Source organism: Amphiura filiformis, chromosome 10 (genome assembly GCF_039555335.1).
Source record: "Amphiura filiformis chromosome 10, Afil_fr2py, whole genome shotgun sequence".
Taxonomy (NCBI): Eukaryota; Metazoa; Echinodermata; class Ophiuroidea; order Amphilepidida; family Amphiuridae; genus Amphiura; species Amphiura filiformis.
Window position 1 is genome coordinate 12,028,180 of NC_092637.1, and position 24,380 is coordinate 12,052,559.

General features: G+C 36.3%; 2 protein-coding genes across 2 annotated transcripts in view; both read left to right on the top strand.

The window, feature by feature from the left end:
• Nucleotides 1-935, top strand: part of LOC140161664 (formin-like protein 2) — a 109,827-nt gene extending 108,892 nt beyond the window's left edge. The window contains exon 24 of the mRNA XM_072184965.1: nucleotides 814-935. Coding sequence (XP_072041066.1) covers nucleotides 814-935 — 122 coding nt within the window. The remainder of the gene's footprint in view (nucleotides 1-813) is intronic.
• On the top strand, nucleotides 892-22,383 carry LOC140162504 (formin-like protein 1). Its single transcript, XM_072185743.1, has 6 exons — nucleotides 892-978; nucleotides 1,412-1,513; nucleotides 2,479-2,517; nucleotides 10,871-10,957; nucleotides 14,546-14,639; nucleotides 16,237-22,383. Exons 2-6 carry the CDS (start codon nucleotides 1,490-1,492, stop codon nucleotides 16,344-16,346), a joined length of 354 nt encoding a protein of 117 aa, XP_072041844.1. The 5' UTR covers nucleotides 892-978; nucleotides 1,412-1,489; the 3' UTR covers nucleotides 16,347-22,383.
• Nucleotides 22,384-24,380: the final 1,997 nt, after the last annotated feature.

Below are 24,380 nucleotides of genomic sequence, written 5' to 3' on the forward strand. Positions count from 1 at the left end.
GATACTGCGCAGAGCGAAATACGTCACTACCAAACTTGAGATGAATCAAATTATGGTCATCAAGATACAAGATACAAGATATTTTATTTTCCCATAATTCACATGAAATCACACAAGTATAAATTTTAAAAAACAAAGGCAATATCAAACAAACGAATTATGGAGGGGATGACCAGAAGGCCAGTAAGGACAGAGGAAGTCACCCCCCTTAGCAAAGAAATGTTACCATCAAAAGAAGTAAAAACAAAACAAAGCATAACAAACAAACGAGAAACACAATGCTCAAGAATTAATCATATTTTGAGATCAAGTCACGTTTATATATCTTACGGAAATGTTTCAATGAATTTGGCAATGAATTCCATAATATTGGACCAGCAGTACGAATGGCATGGTCAGTAAATGTTTTGTTGTTCTTCATTAAGTTGAATTTATCTGCGTTTCTCGTTTGGTAATTATGAATATTGGAACGTAGTGTTGTATAGCTTGCGTCATGTTATTTGCACATTCATAAATATTTTAATGTTTAAAATGACTTTATTTATTGTTTGTATTTACAAACCTTTGTTGTGGTCCCACCACAATTATGAACCATGTAATTGGGGCCATCTTAATTCAAGTTACTTTTATTCCCAATTTGGTCGAAAGGATTATGATTGAGCTATGTTTCATCTGGCAAAAGAGAAAAATTTGTTCTGTATCATTCTGGAATCAGAAGTAGTAGCCAATATTTGCCAAGATAGTTTGTAGCAAACCAAGCTGTTTGTTGTGACATATCATAATGAACATGTTTTGGTCTTAATCTCCTTGTAGTCTCACAGGAAACCCTAACAGTCGATATCAATCAGCTAGCCACTGGCATGCAACTCAGCAAGAGAGAATCGCACAACAAAGGCGACAACACAAGTCTACTGAGATTTCTTACTCGGAAATGAGGACAAAGTGCGCAAACTACAGGTTGATCTGAAGAAAGCTAACGTGAGTACAAGTTTGTTTGTTTTCCTAAGTTAGTCCGTAATGGACACAGTCGACACACACTTGGGTTCAGACCTTTGCAATATGCACAAGGCAGATGCATGCTGGCCCATGTAGATTAAAAGAACTTAAAATAGCAAGAAATAGAATTGTCTCACCCAAACTTGGGTCATAGCAGCATTAAGCATGGGTAACTTCATGTATTGGTGGTATCCAAGGTCACATACAGAGGTCAAAGGTCATGTGAAGTTATGTATGTGTGTTTACCACTCATACAGTTTGACATTTCACTGTTATAATACCGGTATCTTTCCGAATTTAAATCTCCCCATGGTGGAGCATCCCAAAAACCGTGATGTTTCTAGTTTTTTGTTTTGTTTTTTTCTTTGTCATTGCCTTATTATAATATACTATTAATCATTTGCTTGTTTTGCAGGACGCATACAACGAGTGTGTCGGCTATTTCGGTGAGAATCCAAAGACGTTTCCACCGAGTACCTTCTTCTCTCTCTTCATGAGGTTCAGCAATGCATACAAGGTATGGTGCTTTATGGTTTCAACATCTTTGTTTAGTTTTGTGTTAAAGCCTCATAGGCTTCAACATAAAAAAGTCCAATTGTAATGCTTTATGCTTGGGCATAAGGAATTCCCATGCAAATTCAAGTGATCACAAATATGTGTGTAACCTTTCAGTTTTCTTCATATTCTGTCGATATCTCTGACACACAATGGTTTAAGGGTATTTCCTTGATTCATCAACCATTTTTAAACGACTTCAGAAAATTTACAGATTTTTCAACAGATCTCTGAAAGTTCATTTAAAGCAAAAAAAGTAGAACACCCTAATTTTATAAATATGTAGATTTTATGGTTTTTGGAGCAAGCATAGATATTTTGGTAAATTGGAAGAGTTTGCCAACATGAAAGCAATCCAAAAAAGGCAAAATCCGATATTTAAAATGAAGGATAAAAGTATAATTATGCATACTTTTCTCATTGCACAAGTGCACATACCTGTTGAATTCGGAAACAATGGATAACACGCATGCTAGGAGTTGATGTTGGTGATAGCAATTTGGCAGCACTGCAAGCAACTTATTTTCAATGTTGTTTTAAAATAGACATCAGATATAATAAGCAATTTGGTATACATATTTATGATATTTGATCATTTGGTGGAGCGGTTAGCAGGGGTGTAGGAAGCGGGTGGACAGAGTGGGCCGTGAGGGGTTTTTTTTTAAAAAATGTTTTTGACAGATCTCTGAAATTTTTGAGTTTACAAAAGGAAATTAAAAAAAAAAAATTTTTGATTTTCGGTCGCGAAGGGCAAACAAACAATTTCTTTTGGGTCTTATTGTCTGATAATTCTGGTTTCAACATCAATCAAAGTTTCAGTATGGAAGTAGATTTGGATTATCCTTAAATATACAAGTTTTTGTGTTATCATCCCCCTATATAGCCCCTGTATAATATTGAGTTGTATAAATTTCTTTTCCTTCACAGAAAGCCGAAAGAGAAAATGAACAAAGGAAGAAGATGGAGGTAGGCATCAAATTTCCTTCTTTTATTTTCTCAATGTTTTAATCCTATGAGAACTACCTGCCTATTGGTCAAAAAGAAGTTTTCATTATCAATTGGACCAATCAGCAACATTGTTAGAATAATTTCACCACGCAAAAAAATTGGGGTGAATTATTTGCAAAGTAATTGACCAATCAGAGGTAATGTTAGATCAGCAGGTAGTGCTCAGGGGGCTAAAGAAAATTTGATAGTAGATGACTAGATGACTCAACGAGATTTGTTTGACCAGTGGCAAATGTTTAATTTTGAAGCCCAGAAGTTCAAACTTAGAGCTATGGTCTGTCTCGACTCGAGTTGACAGTAACGTCATGTTGGATTTCACAGTGGCAGATGCGAAGCATACGCGCTAACCTAATCCTGCAGGGCTTGTACACACGAGTAGAAGGGCGATTTGTCTGTACGCTGGCGACGCAACCGCACTGATTCGAATCTGCCACTGTGAAATCCAACATGGTGTTACTCTCAACTTGAGACAAGACACACTAGATGGTGGAGGTCATTCAACACTATGAGGGAATATTATGTGCAATTAATTCGATTCACAATAAATAACACCAGTTGCGGTCTATATATTAGAACTTTGGTAAATGATGTGCTCAAAACATGGTATTACTATAAGCATGTTTCCCAAGGGGGGGGGGGGCACTCGCATATATTGACATACGTCATGCGCCTGGTATTTTTGGCAAATCCTACACCAAATGACCCTGTTTTTTCAGTAGCCTACATTGATTTCTGAAAATTTCTGCATTGATGGGGACCCCTAGTTTTGAACGCTGGTGGGCACAGGTACGTCACTTTCATATTCGAGTACCCCCCCCCCGGGCATGCTTATTGACATAATAGCTGCCATTTACATTATTCTTATGAACACACTTGTATTGCCTCTTCATTAACAACCTGTATTTAACTGTTTTATGCATCTTGCTTGAAGGAGCTATTACATTATTACATTAATTCTCTTGCAGTCACTTGTGCGACATGATCTGAGGCCTAAGGCAAAAAAAAATTGTTTGCTTATCCAAAGATCACTTTCAGAAGTTGGGTTGGTCGATCGGGAAAAGTTTTTTTTTCTTTTTTTCCTTATATCTTGTTTTTTCAAGTACCAATAGTATAATGTGAAATACTTGTTTGTATGTAAAGCACTCACTGACCACAGCCTTTTTTTTTGCCAACGACAAATTCAAGGTATACAATACTTCATTTGACATTATGTACATGCCTGGCAAACTTAAAATACTACATTTTTAAGTTCAACAATACATTACTTGTGCAGACGCTTATGATGATAATACGTACCCCCAGCCAGGTGCGGCAGGCCAGGGGAAACATACAGGAAATGGTATTTCATAACATTATTTTTATACCTTCAGTTTTCAGACGAAAAGTTCATGATTTTTTGGGAAAATTGTAAAAAAAAAACTTTAAAAAAAAGTTCTATGGTGGGAACTGCCAAGACGGTCGGCCAGACAAGGACAAGCAAACAACTTTCTTTTTTGGGCCTAAGGAGAAATACTTGAGGGTGAAATAGAGATATTCTTGTTTTTCCAGAGCATATAGTGGCTGAATGTGGCCTAATTGATCCACTGATTCTTGAAACATAAGGACACCACCAATGTTCAGTTTTCGTACATGATCAACTATTTGCGCATACCAGATTATGCTGAAAAATAAGTGTATTTCAATTTCAAAGCTGCCTGAATGGATCAAATTCATATTACATATTGTTGCTGGGAAGGGAAAACCTCATTTGTAATTTTTACTGTTACTCATTTGGCAAAACAGGGAACAGTACAAAATATCAAATTTGAATGTATCTTGCAGGGGGCATCAAACACACTTAACTAATAAAAAACTAACAAAAAGAATCTTTGAAGTTGAACAGTTAGACAGTTTTTATGTTCCTTTCAAAATGACAATACCTTCAAACATGGCATTTTTTGCTGCTCCCTATTTTGCCAAATGAGTAAGGGGGCTGGCATTTTCTTTGGAAGGGGGGGTCCCAAATATGTTGGTTACGGAGTCAATTTTTTATGACCCCCCCCCTATCGCGGGCAAAAAATTTTTACGACCCCCTATCGCGGGTCAAAAATTTTTATGACTCCCCCCTTCTAACTACACAGACTCAAGAAAAATTATTCATTGCCGGAACTAAGGCGCAGAGCTTCAAAACTTAAAAGTGAAGAAAGTGTGTGGAGCACGTTAAAATTTTTATTGTAAGTGTAAAGAAGGTCTTGGAGCGTGTAAAAATTTTGCATAGATTGTATGCACATTTCGATTGCGAAGTTAAAGAATGTTAAAGAATAAGCTCCCCCCCCCCCTATTTTTGGTCTGAATATTCTATGACCCCCCTGTATTTTTGGGACCCCCCCTTCCGAAGAAAATGCCAGCCCCCTAACAGTACAATTTACATAAGAGGGTTTTCTGTGCCCAGTGACGATATGTCTGATCATGAAAGTAAGGGTTAGCAACACTGACAATGATTTTAGTCCATTGTAAGTGTAACATGGCTGTTTGAGACTAGAAAACCCAAAGACCTCTTTGAAAGTTATAAACTTGTTATTAGGTAGTCCACAAAGTTTCGAAGGCAATGATCATGCTTATTATGTCGTCCACTTGAAGAGTGTATGGACAAATGTTTGTTTTGATCTTCTCAAACGATCAAAACATTTTGCATTTTATAAGATCTTATCAAATAAGTGCCCGTGTGTTTTTCCATTTTTTTGTACTCACCATTGTTGGTGTTAGACTCTTCTCATAACTGGTAGGTGGTATCCATGGTTTGTCTTCTCTGACTGCTGCATTGGGCTATTCCAGTTGAAATCCATCCACCCCCTGTAGAAGACATGATCTTCATCTTCCACACAGGGAGTGTAAATTTCAAATGGGGTTACCTGAATGGGTGACTCCACTTGAAGTATACACCCCCTGTGTGCGAGACCAAGGTCATGTCTTCCATAGGGGGTGTATGGATTACAACTGGAATAGCTATTAGACATAATTGCGCAATCTAGTCCTCCCCAAGTTATGGTTTTTCTGCTTAGGGGCGGACTATATTCTTCAATTACACCCAAAGTGTTGCATTCCAATAAATGCTCCGGAGTAAGGGTTAACATGTGGTTTAATCATATAATGCTTGTCCTTGCTGACACTGATTGGCTTAAGTCCTATAATGTTATCAGCAGCTTGATTGGTTTAATCCCATGTTTTAAGCAGCTTGCTGACCGATTGGGTTTAATCGTATAATGTTATCAGCGGCTTGCTGACACTGATTGGTTTAATCCGATAATGTTATCAGCAGCTTGCTGACACTGATTGGTTTAATCCTATAATTCTATCAGCGGCTTGCTGACACTGATGGCTCTTTCTATCATACGGTATCGTGACTAGGTTTTTAGTGGTACCTACAAAGTGTCTGTAGGACCACACTACATGTTATCCCTAATATTAATGTTGATGCATCCATTTTGAAATACTAGTGATGATATGATGGGCTACATAACATGAGTAGTCAGCAGGGTAGGACAATGGGCTATCCCAGTTAAAATCCTTACCCCCTATTGAAGACATGACCTTAATCTTCCACACAGGGAGTGTGAATTTTAAATGGGGTTACCGAAATGGGTGACTTTATTTGAAATCTACACCCCCTGTGTGGAAGATTAAGGTCATGTCTTCCATAGGGGGTGTATGGATTTCAACTGGAATAGCCCAGTCCTGCCCATTGATAATAAGTGTTATTTCAAAATGGATATTGTTGTTGTGCAGGAAAAAAACCCAAAACTGCCAATATGTTACATAGGAGGTTTTGCTTTAAACATGTTCAGGAGCCAATGACACAGGAGGTTTTTCCTGCCCAACAACGATATGACAATACTTCTGGTACTCCTTAGGAGCATTTAAGGGAAAGCAAAAGTCCATCTTTATTAGCTCAGCTAGCTATGGTCCTACGCCCAAACTTCCTCTGAAGGCTGTTTTCAGATGCGTAATGTTTGTTGGGGTGTGTTTGTGTGCATGTAGGATGTTTGTGTCTGGAGATGTTTGTGTACGTGGGTGTGTGATAGTATTTGTGAATGTGGGGGGGGGGGGTGCATTTGCTTCTGTATATACCTATGTGGAGTGGGTGTCATGGTGTGAGATGTGTGTTGTATGTGGAGTGGGTGTCCTGGTGTGGGGTGTGTTGTATGTGGAGTGGCTGTCCTGGTGAGAGATGTGTGGAGTGGGTGTCCTGGTGTGATGTGTGTTGTATGTGGAGTGGGTATCCTGGTGTGAGGTGTGTGCATGTGTGTTGTATGGTGGAGGGGGTGTCCTGGTGTGAGGTGTGTGCATGTGTGTTGTATGTGGAGTGGGTGTGCATGTGTGCTGTATGTGGAATGGGTGTTCTGGTGTGAGGTGTGTGCATGTGTGTTGTATGTGGAAGGGGTGTTCTGGTGTGGGGTGTGAGCATGTGTGTTGTATGGTGGAATGGGTGTCCTGGTGTGAGGTGTGTGCATGTGTATGTCGTTAATGATATACCCTTGTCTCCCTTTTTCTCAAGGAATGAAATCCTTACAAATCCTGCTAGATGGTGGCTGAAACAAAGCAGTTAGCATCCAATATCTCTTTTGTAGATTTATTTTGTCAAAAAATCATTTCTCAAATCTTTAATGTTGTCTTGTGTCTTTTGTATGTCTCATTGTTTGATGTTTTTGTCAATTTCAAACCTGGTTGGTGGGTTTTTTCCTCCTGTTCTGTTGAAATTTAAATTGTTGAAAATCTCAAATTTGATTGGTCTACAGAGTTGTCATGTGAAAAGATGTGGACACACAGCAAACAATAGCAGGGTATTACGATTTTCATGCTTCAAAAACCTTTGGCTTTCGCAAAATTTGCCTTTCTGCGCAATTTGATTTGGTCTGTGCAGTGTTATCGTTACCGCACAATTCACTTTCTCTGTTGCGAAATGTCAGCAAAATATGTGGTTTTAACCACACATTTTTACCATTACATTCTAATGTTTCGCTTACAAAATATAAAATAACAACCTTAATAATGGGTAATGTCGTAATTCCTCCCAATTTTAATTATAAACTGTATTTAAGCTTGTTCTCGATATTTCATACAATTCTTGCAAAATATTCTATTTCTTTCTGTGCAATTCCCCGCAAAATTAAAAATTTTCCACACAACTTCAAACAAAATTTGCTATATTTTCTTCCAATTTATTGCATGCAATTTGATATTTTTTCCATGCAAATTGTTGGGTCCTTGCCTACATGTCAAGGAGGAAAAAAGATTGGCACTTCAGGGAGTGAACATTTTTCCTGCATGTCTTAATGCTCTGCAGGCTAGCCATATAGCCTTTAACAATGAAGTCCAACTTTTGAGATATTTTCTCAAAATATCAAGAGCTAGCTCAAGAACCACTGAACCAATACTACTGTCTGTTCAATTAGCTTAGATTCTTGAATTTTTAAGATATTTGAAAAAATAACAAATTGTGGCCAAAGTCATCAAAGAAAAGTTTTAGCACAGCCTTAGACCTGACGTGATTTATACTTTTCAAATTCCAAAGTTCAATTTAAAACCCCATTTCTTTTCAATTTTGCCTCATTTTAGGCAGTTACTTGGGTCCACCAAACGGGTTCGCGACCTTTTTACAAATCGAGTGCGACGGTCCATTCTCAACTTAGGGCATAGACCCTATTCAATTTAGCAAAACAATCTGTCCACCAAATCACCAATCTGTCTTGCCATTTCAATTGTTATACCGTTCCAGTCATTGGATAGGTTCTATAGGTGATGATGGTCCCCCGGTTTTTGTTACACGAAATTATATGGCGCGATTACATTTAATGCATAACATTATTCTGAGCATTATTTTTTTTCTAAACAATGACATTAAAATTCTGGATTTCGTTCTGATGATTTCAACTGGTTTACAATATAAATTGAGTTTTGTTTAATGCATTCCTTCCCAAGAATATCAGCATTCACTTGACATTTTCAGATACAGTGACTTCAAGAGAATTGGTTTCTGTAACCTAAATAATATTTTCTTGTACAAAAGTTCTTTTGTTTCCGAATGTCCTTCTCATACTTTGTATTCAACAAACAAAACGAAACTAGATATATTGCATCCTTAGTAAGGCTGCGAAGTCTAGCCGTGACCTTGAAATGACCTCTGATGACCTGGAAATGACCTTCACCACATATTTTGCATCATATCCACATAACGTATACTAATTTCCATGCAAATTGAACAAACTTTGCAATTTGACCCCTTTTGACCTTTGGTTGACCTCTGGTGACCTTGAAATGACATCCATTATATTTTGAATCATATCAAGATCACATACACTAATTTTCATTTAAATTGGACAAACTTTAGAACTTGACCCCTTTTGACCTTTGGTTGACCTCTGCTGACCTTGACATGACCTCCAATATATTTTGAATCATATCAAGATCACATATACTAATTTTCATTTCAATCGGACAAACTTTAGAATTTTACCCCTTTGACCCCAAAACAGACCCCTCCTCCATGTTTAAGCCAAATCTGATTACAATCGTATATGAACATAATGCTAGAGCCCTTTTGGCATTATTCGGATGATCACAGCACGTAATATGCAGAAAATATTGAATTTTAAAGTGATTTTCAGTAATCAACCATTTTTGTCCCTGTATGACCTTGAACTCAAAATCTGTGAGGACCCCATAGACACCAACTAATGTCAATGCATATGTGTCAGTCGCATCTCTGTACCATAGAATCTGTAGGAAAAGAAGCATTTTGAAGGTTTTTCGTTATGTGCTGGAAGTACCACCTTAATGACCTTTGACCCCAAATCTGTGAGGACCCCATAGGCCCCGGCTATAGCCAAGGTCAATGTATAAATCTCATTACTGTACCATGTAATCTGTAGGAGAAGAAGCATTTTTGGTAAAAATCACATTTTAGCCAAAATTACTCATGCATGACGTTTGACCCCAAATGGGTCATATCAAATGTAAAGGCTGGGGTAGTGGAGCTTGTGCCCAAGTTTGGTCATAATCGGTCAAGTAATAAAGGAGCTAGAGCAAATTATGTTAAATGTTGACAGAAAGAAGAAGAAGAAGAAGAAGAAGAAGAAGAAGAAAGAAACTACTGGGAAACAGGAGTCTAGCCGCCGCTCGGCTAGACTAATAACAGATTGAAAATAAATGTTTAGCTTTATAATAGGCCTACACCTTCTCAGACCCATTACAAGCACAATAAATAAATAAATAAATAAATAAATAAATAAATAAATAAATAAATAAATAAATAAATAAATAAATAAATAAATAAATAAATAAATAAATAAATAAATAAATAAATAAATAAATAAATAAATAAATAAATAAATAAATAAATAAATAAATAAATAAATAAATAAATAAATAAATAAATAAATAAATAAATAAATAAATAAATAAATAAATAAATAAATAAATAAATAAATAAATAAATAAATACATAAGGAATGTATTAATATAAGCTGTGCCTATTTTACAAAACCTTAGTTCATAAATAATAACGTAATGTTTCAACAGTAGGGTTTCAACACAAATTAGGCATACTGGCATGAGCTATTTTGCTGGACAATACTTCCTGATGCGGATGGTCGAATAAATACCTCAGCGCATCTAATTATTATGACATTCGTCCCCCATTGCACTAAATGGATTGATTCAAAAAGTTTATGGTACCTGACGTTCTACTGACTTTTTATAAAAATATCGCGGGGAAAAGACCAAAATTGAAAAGAAATGGGGTTTGAAATTGAACTTTAGAATTTGACAAGTATAAATCATGTTAGGTCTAAGGCTGTACTAACACTTTTCTTTGATGACTTTGACCACAATTTTTTATTTTGTCAAATATCTTACAAATTCAAGAATCTAAGGTAATTGAACAGACAGTAGGCTTGTTTGTCCTCCTTTTAATGCATTTTTCATGTTGATTCCAAATAATGGTCATAAAAATAAAATTCTGAAATTTAAAAAAATTTGAAACTTGCTCCTAACTATATTATAATAATGAGTGCTCCCAAGTTCTGAAATAAAAAGCAAAGTTTGATCTTTACCAGGATGGATGGAAGAAAAGTAATCTTTTAAAAGCAGAAGGAAAAAATTGCTGTTTAGTAGAATACTGCTTTGACAAATCAAAAACTCTTTCAAATTTGTAAATTACCAAATCTGATGAACCTGTTTCAAAATTGCTGCTTTACATTTTGACAACTTTCCTCTTTCATTATAACTTTATTAATGTGTTAATCATGTTGTGTGTATTTTTTATCGTTAACAGCAAGCAGCGAAGGAGACTGCTGCGAATATTGAAGCAGCCAGGAAATCCAATAAGAACCAAGATAAGAGAAAACAATCAGAAGGCCAGGTAAGGAACAGTATATACTATGTATATGGTCTATTCCAGTTGAAATCCACACACCCCCTGTAGAAGACATGACATTAATCTCCCACACAGGGAGTATGAATTTCAAATGGAGTTACCCTTTCAGTGTCGTCTGCTTCAAAATGGGCTACTCCAGTTGAAATCCATACACCCCTGTAGAAGCCATGACCTTAATCTCCCACACAGGGGGTGTAGATTTCTAATGGAATCACCCATTCAGGTAATCCCATTTGAAATTCACACTCCCTGTGTGGAAGATTAAGGTCATGTCTTTCATTGGGGTGTATGGATTTCAACTGGGATAGCCCAATTTTTGCATGCGTGAAAAGTTACTTGAATTCGCGAACCTGTTGTGCTCACAACATGGAGTGTGAATTCCAAATGGGGTTACCTGAATGGGTGACTCCATTTAAAATTCACACCCCCTGTGTAGCAGATTAAGGGCATGTCTTCCATAAGGGGTGTATGGATTTCAACTAGAATAGCCCATTTCCAGAATAAATTAATCCCAAATACTTAGTAGATCTACAAGAATTGTATAATCATTACAGTTACTTACTTTGTTTCTCATTTCAATGTTTGATGTAGGGTATGTGTGTCTGTGAGGATGGTCCCAAGGTCCCTACCTCGTTGGGTTCGTTGTGCCTCAACATTGCAAAATTTGCCGGCTGGCTCTGCTCGCCTAGATACAATTTCTGTTCATTCAAAATTTAGTCGGCCCAGAAATCGCCACCCCTTGAGTAGTGATGCCACTGTTCCTTCTTTTGCCTAAATTCCTTCTTTTTGAAAGTCCAAATTCAAATACCTTTTTTATTTTCAGCCCATTTTGGGACTTCCCCCCCCCCCACCCCAAATTATGTGCCATTCCATGCCTTTTTTCACAAGTTGAAGACTTTTTGAGAGCTACTAAGTGGCACCTCTGCTTGAGCTGTGCGGGGAGACTTCATCTTCAATCATCAGAGATGTCACACTGCTCCGAATTTAAAAAAAAATAAAATTTGGTTTTGGAGTGTCCCTGGTCTGGTCCCTGGACCAAGAACTAAATGTTAGGATCATTCATGGTTGACCTACAAAACATATTGTTTGTGTTTTTAATATGCAAAGTGATATGATAATTTGTGTTCATGTCATAGCATCAATGATTTCAAAATAGATACAAATTCAATACATTTTAAAATCATTAATAGAGTATGGCATGAACACAAATTATCACTATGCATATTAAAAACACAAACATTTTTTTCCCTTTTTGTAGGGCAACATTTTCTGCGGTGCAAAATGTGCAGAAACCCTCTAGCTTGCACATTAAGCCCCCGAATGTTGTTGGCCCCCTCCTACATACCCGAAGAGGGGGTGGGTGTCAAAAACTTGATAAATCATCGTTTTTATATTGCGCATTATATATATCAATTTCAGCCATGTAAGCCATGTTATTAGGCAAAAAAAAGAATGTCTCTCATGTACAAAAGTATAGAAAACTGAACATTTAAAACCACTTTTTTAGGATGAAGGAAGCATTTTTTCAAAATAATTTAAAACAGGTTTGAATGTCAAAAATGGTCTCTTTTGGGGTGCTAAATCTGCTAAAATCACATGGGCTTAGGTACCTAATTTGCATATTTTATGGTATAATTTTGAGAAAACAAGCCAAGATAACAGCCTTGAAGAATATTACATGTATCACCAAAATAGCTCTTCCAGAAGACTTCCTGAGGGTTTTTTTCTGTGTAGAAACCCATGAGCTTCAGTGGGCACCGCCCCCTTGACCCCCGCCGGGGCATTGCCCCGCCACCCCACCAGGGGCCCTTAAGCAGGCCCCTGGACCCCACGCCATAAGGGCGAGAGCTCCGCTTGCTACGCCCACTACCGCTTCACAAGTTCAGGATTTTTTGGGTCAGCCTGTGACATCTCTGATCATACACACACAATAAACTTGCTCCAAACTCCCAATGTATCTCAATCTGGTTTACTCATGCAGCCTGCCAAGACATTTGACATTGGTCATGTGGCCCTAAGATTCAAAGGTTTGCCACCCCTAATATAGTCACACAATTTTGCATGGGTATCCCTATACATATGCTGCACTTTCCATTCTCAGCTGTCATTTTCAGTTCCCCACCCCCCCTGTGATGTTTGATTTATTAGCTTTGCTTCTTTTCAATGTTTTGTTACTGCAGCAGGGAACACTGTGGCAAAATTTAGGGCTAAGTTTGTCTCAGTGGCGAAAAGCAGACAAAATGTTGCACTCTATATTGACCATAATGCACAAAAAGCAGAAGTGGGTAAGTGCAATAGCTGCCCTGTGATCATTTGGAAATTTACACACAGTATATTGTTCTCATCTACACATGGCAGTTACATGTGGCACTGGCAGCTATAGCACTTACCCACTTCTGCCACTGAGCAGTCGAAATGCAGAAGAATAGGAACTTTTATAGTCTGGCAGTTTTTTGTTTCTTTGTTTTTCAATTTTTGCAAATAAAGTTTTTAAAAAGTAACCAAACTATGTGCAAATTGGAATTTTCAAGTTGAAATCTATACACCCCCTGTGGAAGACATTTCCTTTAATCTTCCACACAGGGAGTGGAGTGTGAATTTCAAATGGGGTTACCTGAATAAGTGGCTCCATTTGAACTTTACACCCACTGTGTGATAGATTAAGATCATGTCTTCCATAGGGGGAAGAGCAAATTATTTTCACTTGCTTCGCTCTCATTTTTCAATCAAAATCAATCCACATTTGCAAAATAAATCTACTTAATTTACATACATACAGGAAAAAAACATCCCCAAAATGCAAAATCTGGGTTAGTCGGGCCAGTAAATTGGCTGTAGGTGCACTGAGTACTGTAATAGTGGTAATTTTCACGCTACATTACATTTCAAGCTGCTACCGTGAAAATAACATCACACAAATATATTCCTTTTGTGTACAGGCCAATGTAAGGAAACTTAGAATCACAAATTTAAAAAGAAGGGAAACAGTTCATATTTGGCAAAGTGGGAAAAATGAATCGCGCAAAATGTTTCACTTTTACAGTTTATATCTCTTTTATACAGATATCTCTCTTATCCAGCTGAATTTTCTCCTGAAGAATGAATGTTTTATATTCTTTTCCTCTCTTTTACATATATGTACATACAGAAAAAGATATATATCACCGAAATACAATATCTGGGTCAGTCTGTTGGCCAGGAAATCATCATTTTCATATTTAAATTTTCATATATTTTGTTCTCAAAATGTTTTGCTTGTTTCAAAATCCTACTGCATAATCCTGACAAACCTCATTATTACTATGGTATTTTTTTAATGTTTATTGTTTTTTATTCATTTCAAAAACAAATTAACACATCAATTCAATCAAAAACAAATCACAAAAAGACAGCAAGAAATGAGGATGAGTTTCAAATAGAGTTGGTTAATGTTCTAATTCCATTTGAAATTCATGCTTCCATGGTATTTCCAAAATCTTTCACAGGGGGAGCATGAACTGAATTGGATCAACCCAAAATCGTATATAGCCACTGCTTGCTGTCATTACTGTATGTTTTTGTTTTGTTTTCTAGGATGCTATTGTAGCCGAGCTGCAAGCCAAGTATCGTAATAAAGACAAGAGGCACAAAGAGGCCTCAGACGGGGCAATAGAAAACATCATCTCAGGTAAGATTGATTGATTGAGTGATTGATTGATTGATTGATTGAGAATCGTAATAAAGACAAGAGGCACAAAGCCTCAGACTGTGCAATAGAAAATATCATCTCAGGCAAGATGGTTGAGTGATTGATTGGGTATCATTTTAAAGACGAGGCACGCAGGTAAGAAGATTGATATGTTGATCGATTGGGTGATTGATTGATTGAATGATTGATTCACTCATTCATCCATCCCCTTGTCACATATCAATTCATTAATTTTCATTCATTTATCCATTTTGATTCTTATATTCACTATTTCTTTCATTCATTCATTCATTCGTTCATTCTTTCATTTATTCATTCATTCATTCACTCCAATATAACCAATTCAGTTTCACAAATCAAGCATTTTTACTCTATAGGCATTATTGCCTTTTCTTACAGTATCCCTAATTGGTTAATTACATGATTTACTCATCTGAGTATCAAAATAAAGTTTTTTGATGTATTTGCAATTTTAAGCTTAATATACCCGTAGTCCTGCTGATCATTCTGACCATGTCCCTGATTGGTCCAATACACAACCAATCAAATTAGTTGACAGAAGCCAATCCTTCAGATTCACTGAATTCAAAGGATAATCAAATGGTGGGATGGTTTCTTGGGCACTCAACTTTAATTTTGGTAGGAGTGTGTAACCGAACTGCCGGAACTGAGAACTGATATTCGGGCAAGATAGAGGCTTCGGAACTGAAATTTCAACATATTATGGGGGTCTAATGAACTAAATTTCGATCAAATTATGGGCTTTGCAACTAAGAAATTACAAATTTGTCCAAATTTGGGCTAAAGAGCTACAATTGTGTCAGTTTTACTCAAAGTTAAGTTTAAGAACTGGATCATGATCTTTTTATCCTCAAATGTGATGCAATCAAGCAAAATGAACCTGATGTTGATCAAAATCAAAATCAGTTTTCAATTTCATTACATGACTCATTCTTAGAGCTTTATTTGGCTCAAAACCCAATAATAATTAGACTTACAGTTCATTTAGTGTTGTTCTGAACAATAAAATACAAAAAGAAGTTGAATACTATTATTGCCTATATCTCAAAATAAATACTCCCAACATCCAACTCATTTTGCTTGATCACATAACATATGTAGGTCTTCAGATATCGGAGAACATGAACCTTGACCGCTGCACATACCCACACCACCTTGTAATTAACCCCGTGAGAACTACATGCCGATTGGCCAAAAAGAAGTTTTCATTATCAATTGGACCAATCAGCAATATTGTTAGAATAATTTCACCATGCAAAAAAATTGGGATGAATTATTTGCAAAGCTCCATTCTGATTGGTGATTAAAGTGAAGATATCATGTAATTGACCAATCAGAGGCAATGTTAGATCGGCAGGTAGTGCTCAGGTGGTTAAGTGACCCCCAGGCTGGTTCAATCCCTGTAATAGCTGTCCTGCTCAAATTTTAAAAACTGATGATAACAAGCTTGTAGTAACCTTCTATGCACATATGTTGGTAGCAACTTACCATGTGAAAAAAAAAACACCACAGATTATTTGATTTTAATTTTCTCTTTTATATAATCTCTTTGCAGACCTTAAGAACGAACCATACAGGCGTGCTGATGGAATTAGACGGAGTCTAAGAAGAACGCAGCAAGAAAACATGAGACCTAGCATCCTATCAGATGAGATGGTTATTTAAATCACCCAATCAGATCAAGTGTACTTCTGTTGTGATATGAGACAACTATTATGATTGGACAATGTGACTGCAATATGTTTTTCTAGCAGCCAATCATAGGGATGAGGCCTTTGGAAGAAGATAGCCAATCAGATCAAATATATTTTGAAACTTATCAGTTATTATAAGACAAGCGATGTGATTGGATGAAAGTGACAGCTGATGGAATCAACAAACGAGCCAATCAGATGGCATACCATATGTATCGAGGTATACGATTGGACCAATTAATGCAGCTCTTTACCAAGCAGCCAATGATATGGGTGCTTATATAATTACGAATTGGAATTCCAGTGTTTGTGTCTTGCCAATGTACAGTTACCATAGTTACCAATGCTGCTGAATTCAGGCAAACAACGGAATGGCGCTATTTTATGCAAAAGAAAAAATCTTTATAGTAAAACCAATTTTTCTTGTTAAAAGATTTTAATGTAGCAGTAATGAATCTTTTTTAGTCAGCCTCAATGGGCTATTCCAGGTGAAATCCACACTCCCCCTGTGGAAGATTTTGGAAATATCTTCCACAGGGGGAGTATGTTTTTCAAATGCAATTGGTCAAGAGTTATAGATTTTGGAACCCATACTCCTCCTGTAATATGGTTATACCTATATCTACCACAATTGGAGTAAGTATTTCAAATAGAAGTTGTCTATTCTATTCAAAACTCATACTCCCTCTGTGGAAGACTTTAGCTAAATCTTCCACAGGGGTAGTGTGGATTTTAAATGGAATAGCCCAATACTTAGATTGCATTTCTGTCATTGATCATAATTAATATGCAGTGTGTGTGAAGGAATACTCACAGAAAAATCATAACCAAAAAAATAAACATGTGAACGCATTTTGAGTAATTTTGATACAGCATACAACAACTGAGCGACTCCAGAAATGATCAATTCCAGTTGAAATCCATACACCCCCTATGGAAGACATGACTTTAATCTTCCACACAGATAGTGTGTATTTTAAATGGGTTACCTGAATGTGTGACTCTGAACTCTTTAAATGTTTTTTTTTGCACACAAATAAATTTCAATTATTAATTTTTAATGAATATTTACACATGAATATTAATATTATTACCCATGAGCTTCACAATTTACTTTTGAAATTCCTTTAAAAGGGGATATGGTGTGCAAAATGGTATGACCCATTAAAATGGTATCCAAATTTATTACGTCAAATCATGTATTTGTATACAAATTCAAACTGCATCTATAAAAAGTATATCAAGTGTATGTGCCTATGTATGTATTTGTGACATGATCAAGGGGAATGTCGACCCTGGTCGAGAATGAGTTTTATATGATTCTAAAGAGGACATTTAGAGCTTTCAGAAACTGAAAACCCCAAGTTGATATGACTTTTCTTTGCAAAGTTACGTCTCTTTATCAATCGCTGAAAACAATAGAAAACAAAAGACTTTTAACACTTTCTTTGCCAATATCTCAAAATCAATGTTAGCGAGATCTGACTCATTCCCCTTGATCGTGTCACATTTTATATTTATTTTTCATTTTTAATCAAGTACTTCATTTTATATTTTTTCTCTGTTGCTTTTGTTATTCTTTGTTGAGGCTATAATGTGTTTGCCATTGTTTTTCATGAAAAGTATAGGCCTGTTCATACTTAAAATGCAGTGCATTGTTCTACTAAAATACCACTGCAATTCGAACAAAAGGTCAACACAGGTCAAACTAAGTCATAACATTGCTGATGATTGCACCACAACTCAACCTAGCGCAACACCAGTTAATTGTCAGTACTGCAGTACAGTATGTTGGATTGAAAGGAGCATTTTACAATAATGCAATGAAATGCATATTTACAATGCATATGTACTGCAGGTGTCAGGAAGTATGAATGGACCTTGGACGTTAATGTGCCAAGCTTCCTTTGTTTTAAGATGTAATGGTGGTGTTCAAGGTCACATACTGAGGTCAAAGGTCAACTTGTAAAATTGGCCAAAAATGAAAAAAGTGTGCCACATGAAGATTTATTATGCGTGGTGTTCACTTCCCATATCTTCGGACGACCTATCTGGGACCGCCGTCCATATTTTTATAAGATGGTGCAAGTCATTCTTTAGTAAAGTACCCAAGGTGACATCCCATGCAGAGTACTTTTGCACCTCGTCATGTGTGCCTCCTGTTTATCACTTGAAAAGAACCTGGTCATGCCAGGGTCATGCCGGATCACAGAGTGCCAACAGTTTGTTCCAGTGAATGAGGTGCTGATATTTTGTGACGGGATTCAATTAGCCATTCAGGACCCTACTTTTGTACTAATGCAGTCATTTCTAGAAGGTTGGTAATGGTTCCTAATTTGACAACTTAAACATAGAATGTCGATGACTTTGTCATGTTGGTCTCCATGTGTCTCTTGTCAAATTTGAAGCTTGTGCAAGCACTATAATCGCAGTCAGAGATAAAGATACTAGTTTGCGTGTGATGATCAACTCCCAACAGCCTGTGATTGGTTAGTAGCTCATAAAAAGAAAGTTGGTTCATTCAGTGCCTGCATTGAAAAAAAAAAGGAGTCACAGATGACGTCAGGTGCAAACTAGTCTTTTTTTAATTCAGTCTCGGATTATAAGATCCAAAATGGTCTCATATCCAAAGGAACAGTTCAATAATACCTTGAGAGGTCATTCTATGCTATACAAATGTTTTGAGGTCATAGAACTGTGTACTGACAGATGAGGATGAGTGAGATCCTGGTGCAGAATATTTCTTTCAAATCATTTCTGGACTTTTCAAAAGAAAACGTTTGCCTGACTCATAATTTGTTATTCTTTCATAATGGGCTATTCCATTTAAAATCCACACTACCCCTGTGGTAGATTTTCAAAATATCTTCCACAGAGGGAGTATGAATTTCAAATGGAATGAACACATTAGGCAGCTCCATTTGAAACGCCCTCACTTGGGAAGATTCAGGTGAATCTTTTTCAGAGGCTGTATGAAATTCAAATGGAGCTGCCTAATATGTTCATTCCATTTGAAATTCATACTCCCTCTGTGGAATAAATCTTCCACAGGGGCAGTGTGGATGTTAAATGGAATAGCTTAATTGTAGGTTACTATATAACATTCAGTATGTACTTTAATTTTATTGTATTTCTTTCGTTGTTATTTTTGTTTTCTTTTGATATTTTCAGTATATTTTTATGACTTTTTATTAAATGTAGGCTATTATGTAATGCTCATGTGTACCTTTTCTGCTGTGCAGAAAAACAAAATAGCTGTAAGCTTTTATTTTCTTTCCATTGTTTAAAAAATCTTTTGCTTTTTCATGTTATTTTTGTCACAATTTGATTTGGCCTATTTATTATACCGCAATGTCTTTTTAAAGACAATTCTTGTTTGTCATCATCGACTTCTTTAGATTCCAATAATATAATCAGAATATAAAGACAATCATTTCCATTATCATTCGTACAACCTTTTGATTTTGATATTCCATGTGAATTGAAGTATCTTAAATTAAGTTGGTAATATAAATATAATAAATAATGAGGTAAAAGTACAATATGCGTCTTCAAATTTTACCTATACATAGACTCATCAAATACAGTAACAAAATTGATCGTAACAAAGTGTACTTGCTTAGCAACCAGCAAGTAGTGTCCGGGCCAGGTTGATTCTATACTCATTAGGACCTATGGGGTTACAAATTCAGTATGAAAATTGTATACACAGAAGTAACATAATATTTCTATACATGACTTAAGCCTTGCATATCTACCACTCATGCAAATTACAAAGTGCCTTTATCTATGGTAGTTTTTTGGACCAAATATGTTTAAAATTAATGTTTTATTGTCTTCATGTCATTGCTGATAATATATTATTAGAAGTTAGCTGTATTGATTAATATGTGACTTTGTACACAAGAAATGATGTATCATATGTTATGTGTTTCATTAGCAAACATGTTGCCACAATTGTCCAATTTACAATCAGAAAACACCCAAAATCTATATATTTGGGTGATTAACACGCAAAATCTATATATTTGGGTGATTAACACCCAAAATCTGCATATTTGGGTGATTAACACCCAAAATCTATATATTTGGCTGATTTAACACCCAAAATCTACATATTTGGGTGATTAACACCCAAAATCTATATATTTGGGTGATTAACCACCAAAATCTATATATTTGAGTGTTTTTACTGAATCTATTACACCCTATTGGCTTGAAGATCACATCCTCCATAGCCTTAGTTTCCCATTATCACAAGAATCAATTATTGTAAAAGAATTTGGCAAAATTCAATTAATGACTTACAATAAGAAAAATCAACTCTAAAATTTGTTATTTATTTATTTTTTGATGGAAAAATTAATTCTTACCAGGCCTGGGAAAACACAAAATCTTTTTCAATTTTTGATAATTTGGAGTGGTGAGAACAAATACGTTTCAGGGAAAGTAAGGGGAACACATAATTTTGTTTTGTCTGAAAAATTGTGAATTTACCCGTACCCATCCCCTCTGGCCTGAATATTGATCAGTTCTTAACCCCCTGAGCACTACCTGCCGATCTAACATTGCCTCTGATTGTTCAATTACGTGATATCTTCATTTTAATCACCAATCAGAACGGTGCTTTGCAAATAATTCACCCCAAGTTTTGTGTGAAATGAAATAGTTCTAACAATGTTGCTGATTGGTGCAATTGTTTATGAAAACCTATTTTTGACCAATAGGCAGGTAGTTCTCATGGGGTTAACATTAGGGAACAAACCAAAAGATTAATGAAGTAGAAAGAATTGATATTTTGACCCACTTTCAGGCGAGGAGGATGGAGGGTCATAATGGTCATCTGTGAACGATATTATCAATTGTGCTAGTCCCCCACATTACACAATGCGCAACTAGCTTAAGTGCTGCATTCAACTGCATGCGCACCATGCTTCATCAACACACAATGTTATGAGACTTTTAATTTTTTTGCCAAACAAACTATATCCAGATTTATAGGACTTCATTGAAATTTTTGTGTGTTCCCTTAGTGTTATTAGGACTTCAGTCGATCTTTTGGTTTGTCACTTTAGTGATCCTGTGAAACTGAGGTAAATATTTTCAAGAAGCAAAATGTGTCCAAATGCTTGTGTTATTATATATCTAATGTAAAAAGCTGTATATTGTACATGTATATAACCTTACGAAAGGCAATGAAAGCCTGCCAATAATTATGTTGTTATAGGCTGGAGCTCAACTTGCCCATGTTTTTTATTTAAATCGTGTACATAAATACAAAAATTATACTATTGTAGTAATAACGGGATAATCCGTTTAAAGTCCACACCACCCCTGTGGAAGATTTTGAAAATATCTTCAACAGGGAGAGTATGAATTTCAAATGAAATTAGCACATTAACCAACTCTATTTGAAACTCATCCTCCCTCTGTGGAAGATTCAGATTGAATCTTTCTCAGAGGGTGTATGAAATTCAAATGGATCTGCCTAATGTGTTAATTCTATTACAAATTCATACTCCCCATGTGGAAGATATTTCCCAAATCTCCCACAGGGGGAGTGTGGACTTTAAATTAATTAGCCCAATTATGTTATTCAGTTATTCGTCTATGGACTTCATGGACGAGCCCATTTTTACGACAAAATTTGTAATAATGCAAATGTTTTTACTCATTGTATAGTTATAGTAACATTGTTGTAACAGAAAAGTGAGAACTTTTCATATAAATTCAAGACATTGTAAGAATATAGTCCTGAACTGAACCAAATTCAGGCGATAAGTCCTTGATGCCAAAAAGCATGTCGCAGAAAACATATGGACCACTTTTAACACATTTTTGGCATTATGCTATTCCAGTTGAAATCCTTACACCCCCTGTGGAAGACATAACCTTAAAGGCCCTTTCAGTGATTTCACAGGAACATTAAAAAAAATGGAAATTTGTCAGAGTTGCTTAGAAATAAAGAATAAGTCTACAGAATTTCATTAAACCACTTTTCCCTGAATACATCGACAAATTAGTCAAAAAAGAAGTTTTAGAAAGGTTTTCTACTTCAACTCTGATAAAATCGAGATTTTCGTACAGTGCGCCACCAATCGACTGGAAAGACTTCCTAGTCCAGTGTTTCTAACACGGGGAAGTAGAGTCTAAATTGATTTAAAACAGACGCTTTTAAGCTACAATTTTGTAGTAGAAAACAAAATAAGCAATTAAAGGTCACCGAGGCAAACTAACGGTCAATTCAAATATGAAAAACAGTTAAAATTGTGTATTTTGTTTAAAATAGTAGCTACTGATGTAATAAGTAGTAGAAACAATACATAGCGCGTGTTAGTGCGTGGAGAGTGAGCTTCTTTCGATCTCGAGTCGGACTTTTGTACTGTCAGTATCAAAAGTCCAGAATCATGCAAATGCTTTATTTTGTCTAAAATACACGGCTTTCGACCGAACCACTAGCAGGCTATGTTAGCACATCTATGCCAATTACAAAGGTACCAAAATCTGAATTTTGATGATTTTTACGATCGTCCGGATGAGCAAATCACTGAATGGGCCTTTAATCGTCCACACAGGGAGTGTGAACTTTGAAATGAGGCTACCTGAATGGGTGACTCCATTTGAAAGCTACATCCTGTGAGATTAAGGTTATGTCTTCCATAGAAGGTGCATGGATTGAACTGAATTAGCACATTAACTCAGAATAATGTCTCATAACATGTGATAATCTACATTTGGCAATGTTTGGGAGTTTTTCTGTTGCAACAGAGGGGATGTGTATGTTTAACATCATGGTATTCGATTTTATTTCTAAGGGATTCAATCATGTTTCACCGTTGTTCATCACCGTTTAACAACTCGCGTCCGTCTGCGTGGTTTACTTCGCGAGGGCAGCTTTAGCTGCCCGAGTGAAGTAAACCACGACGGACGGACGAGTTGTTAATTGGTGATGAACAATGGTGAAACATGATTGAATCCCTTTCAACAACGAAACAAGCTAAAGATGTCTAATTCACAATGATTCTTTCATTCGGAATGTCCATTTGTCATTGCCACTCAACCTTACAAGAAGATCATGGTAATATTTCTCTGTTGATATCGGCAATAAAACTAAAGAATAAAGCGGTAATATTTAGCTGCTACCGCCAACATATGAGAGTTCATGTTTACGCATACGTTCCAGGCATGACGAATTTCACGTGCTCATGCGTAACACGTAACCGTGCGTTCGCGTACCCGCTACTGGACTGTGGATTCATCACAGATTAACAACTGTTGGCTCCTGTACAAAGGTATAGGAAGAGTTGTTGAATAAATACTTACTGTCCCTAAAAATGATTACATGAGAACACAAATGGCTTTTTGCGATGGTACAATAAAATAATGTCATTTTTTCCGATTTTATTTACTCATCCTTCTTGTAAGTGTCTGCTTAGTTTCAACTTTGTATGTTAAAAGCAACGTAACTTATGAGTGCAAGACAACCATCAAAATATATTACAACAAAGTTCAACACAAGCAGTTTGTTTTCACATTTTTAATTATTACTTGTCTCTCATTTGTTTTCATGGTTGAAGTTATTGCACAAATGAAACGCATTGACAAATTAAATATTGAAAATCCAAAATTAAACTCCCTCAACATAAAACTGAATCAATTTTATTCCCTGTTCATCAGAATAACATACATTTTGTACTATATCTGCCATGATATGATTGGGTATACTCAACTTCCCCGCCAAATACATGGTGGCTGTGATCATAGACCATTTAAATGGTCTATGCTGTCATGGTGGTAATGAACCTTTGTTGCATTATGTCAGACAAACAGCTTGAGTTGGAAGGTGTGACTTTGACCTTCAGGGATGGTGCAATAATTATGTGTACCCGGTGGTGAATTATAGGGGGCAAAGATTTTTGGCAGGCCAAAGGGGGGCAAGCATTTTTGGCAGGTCGAAAGGGGGGTCAAGCGATTTTGGCAGGTCGAAAGGGGGGGGCGATTTTTG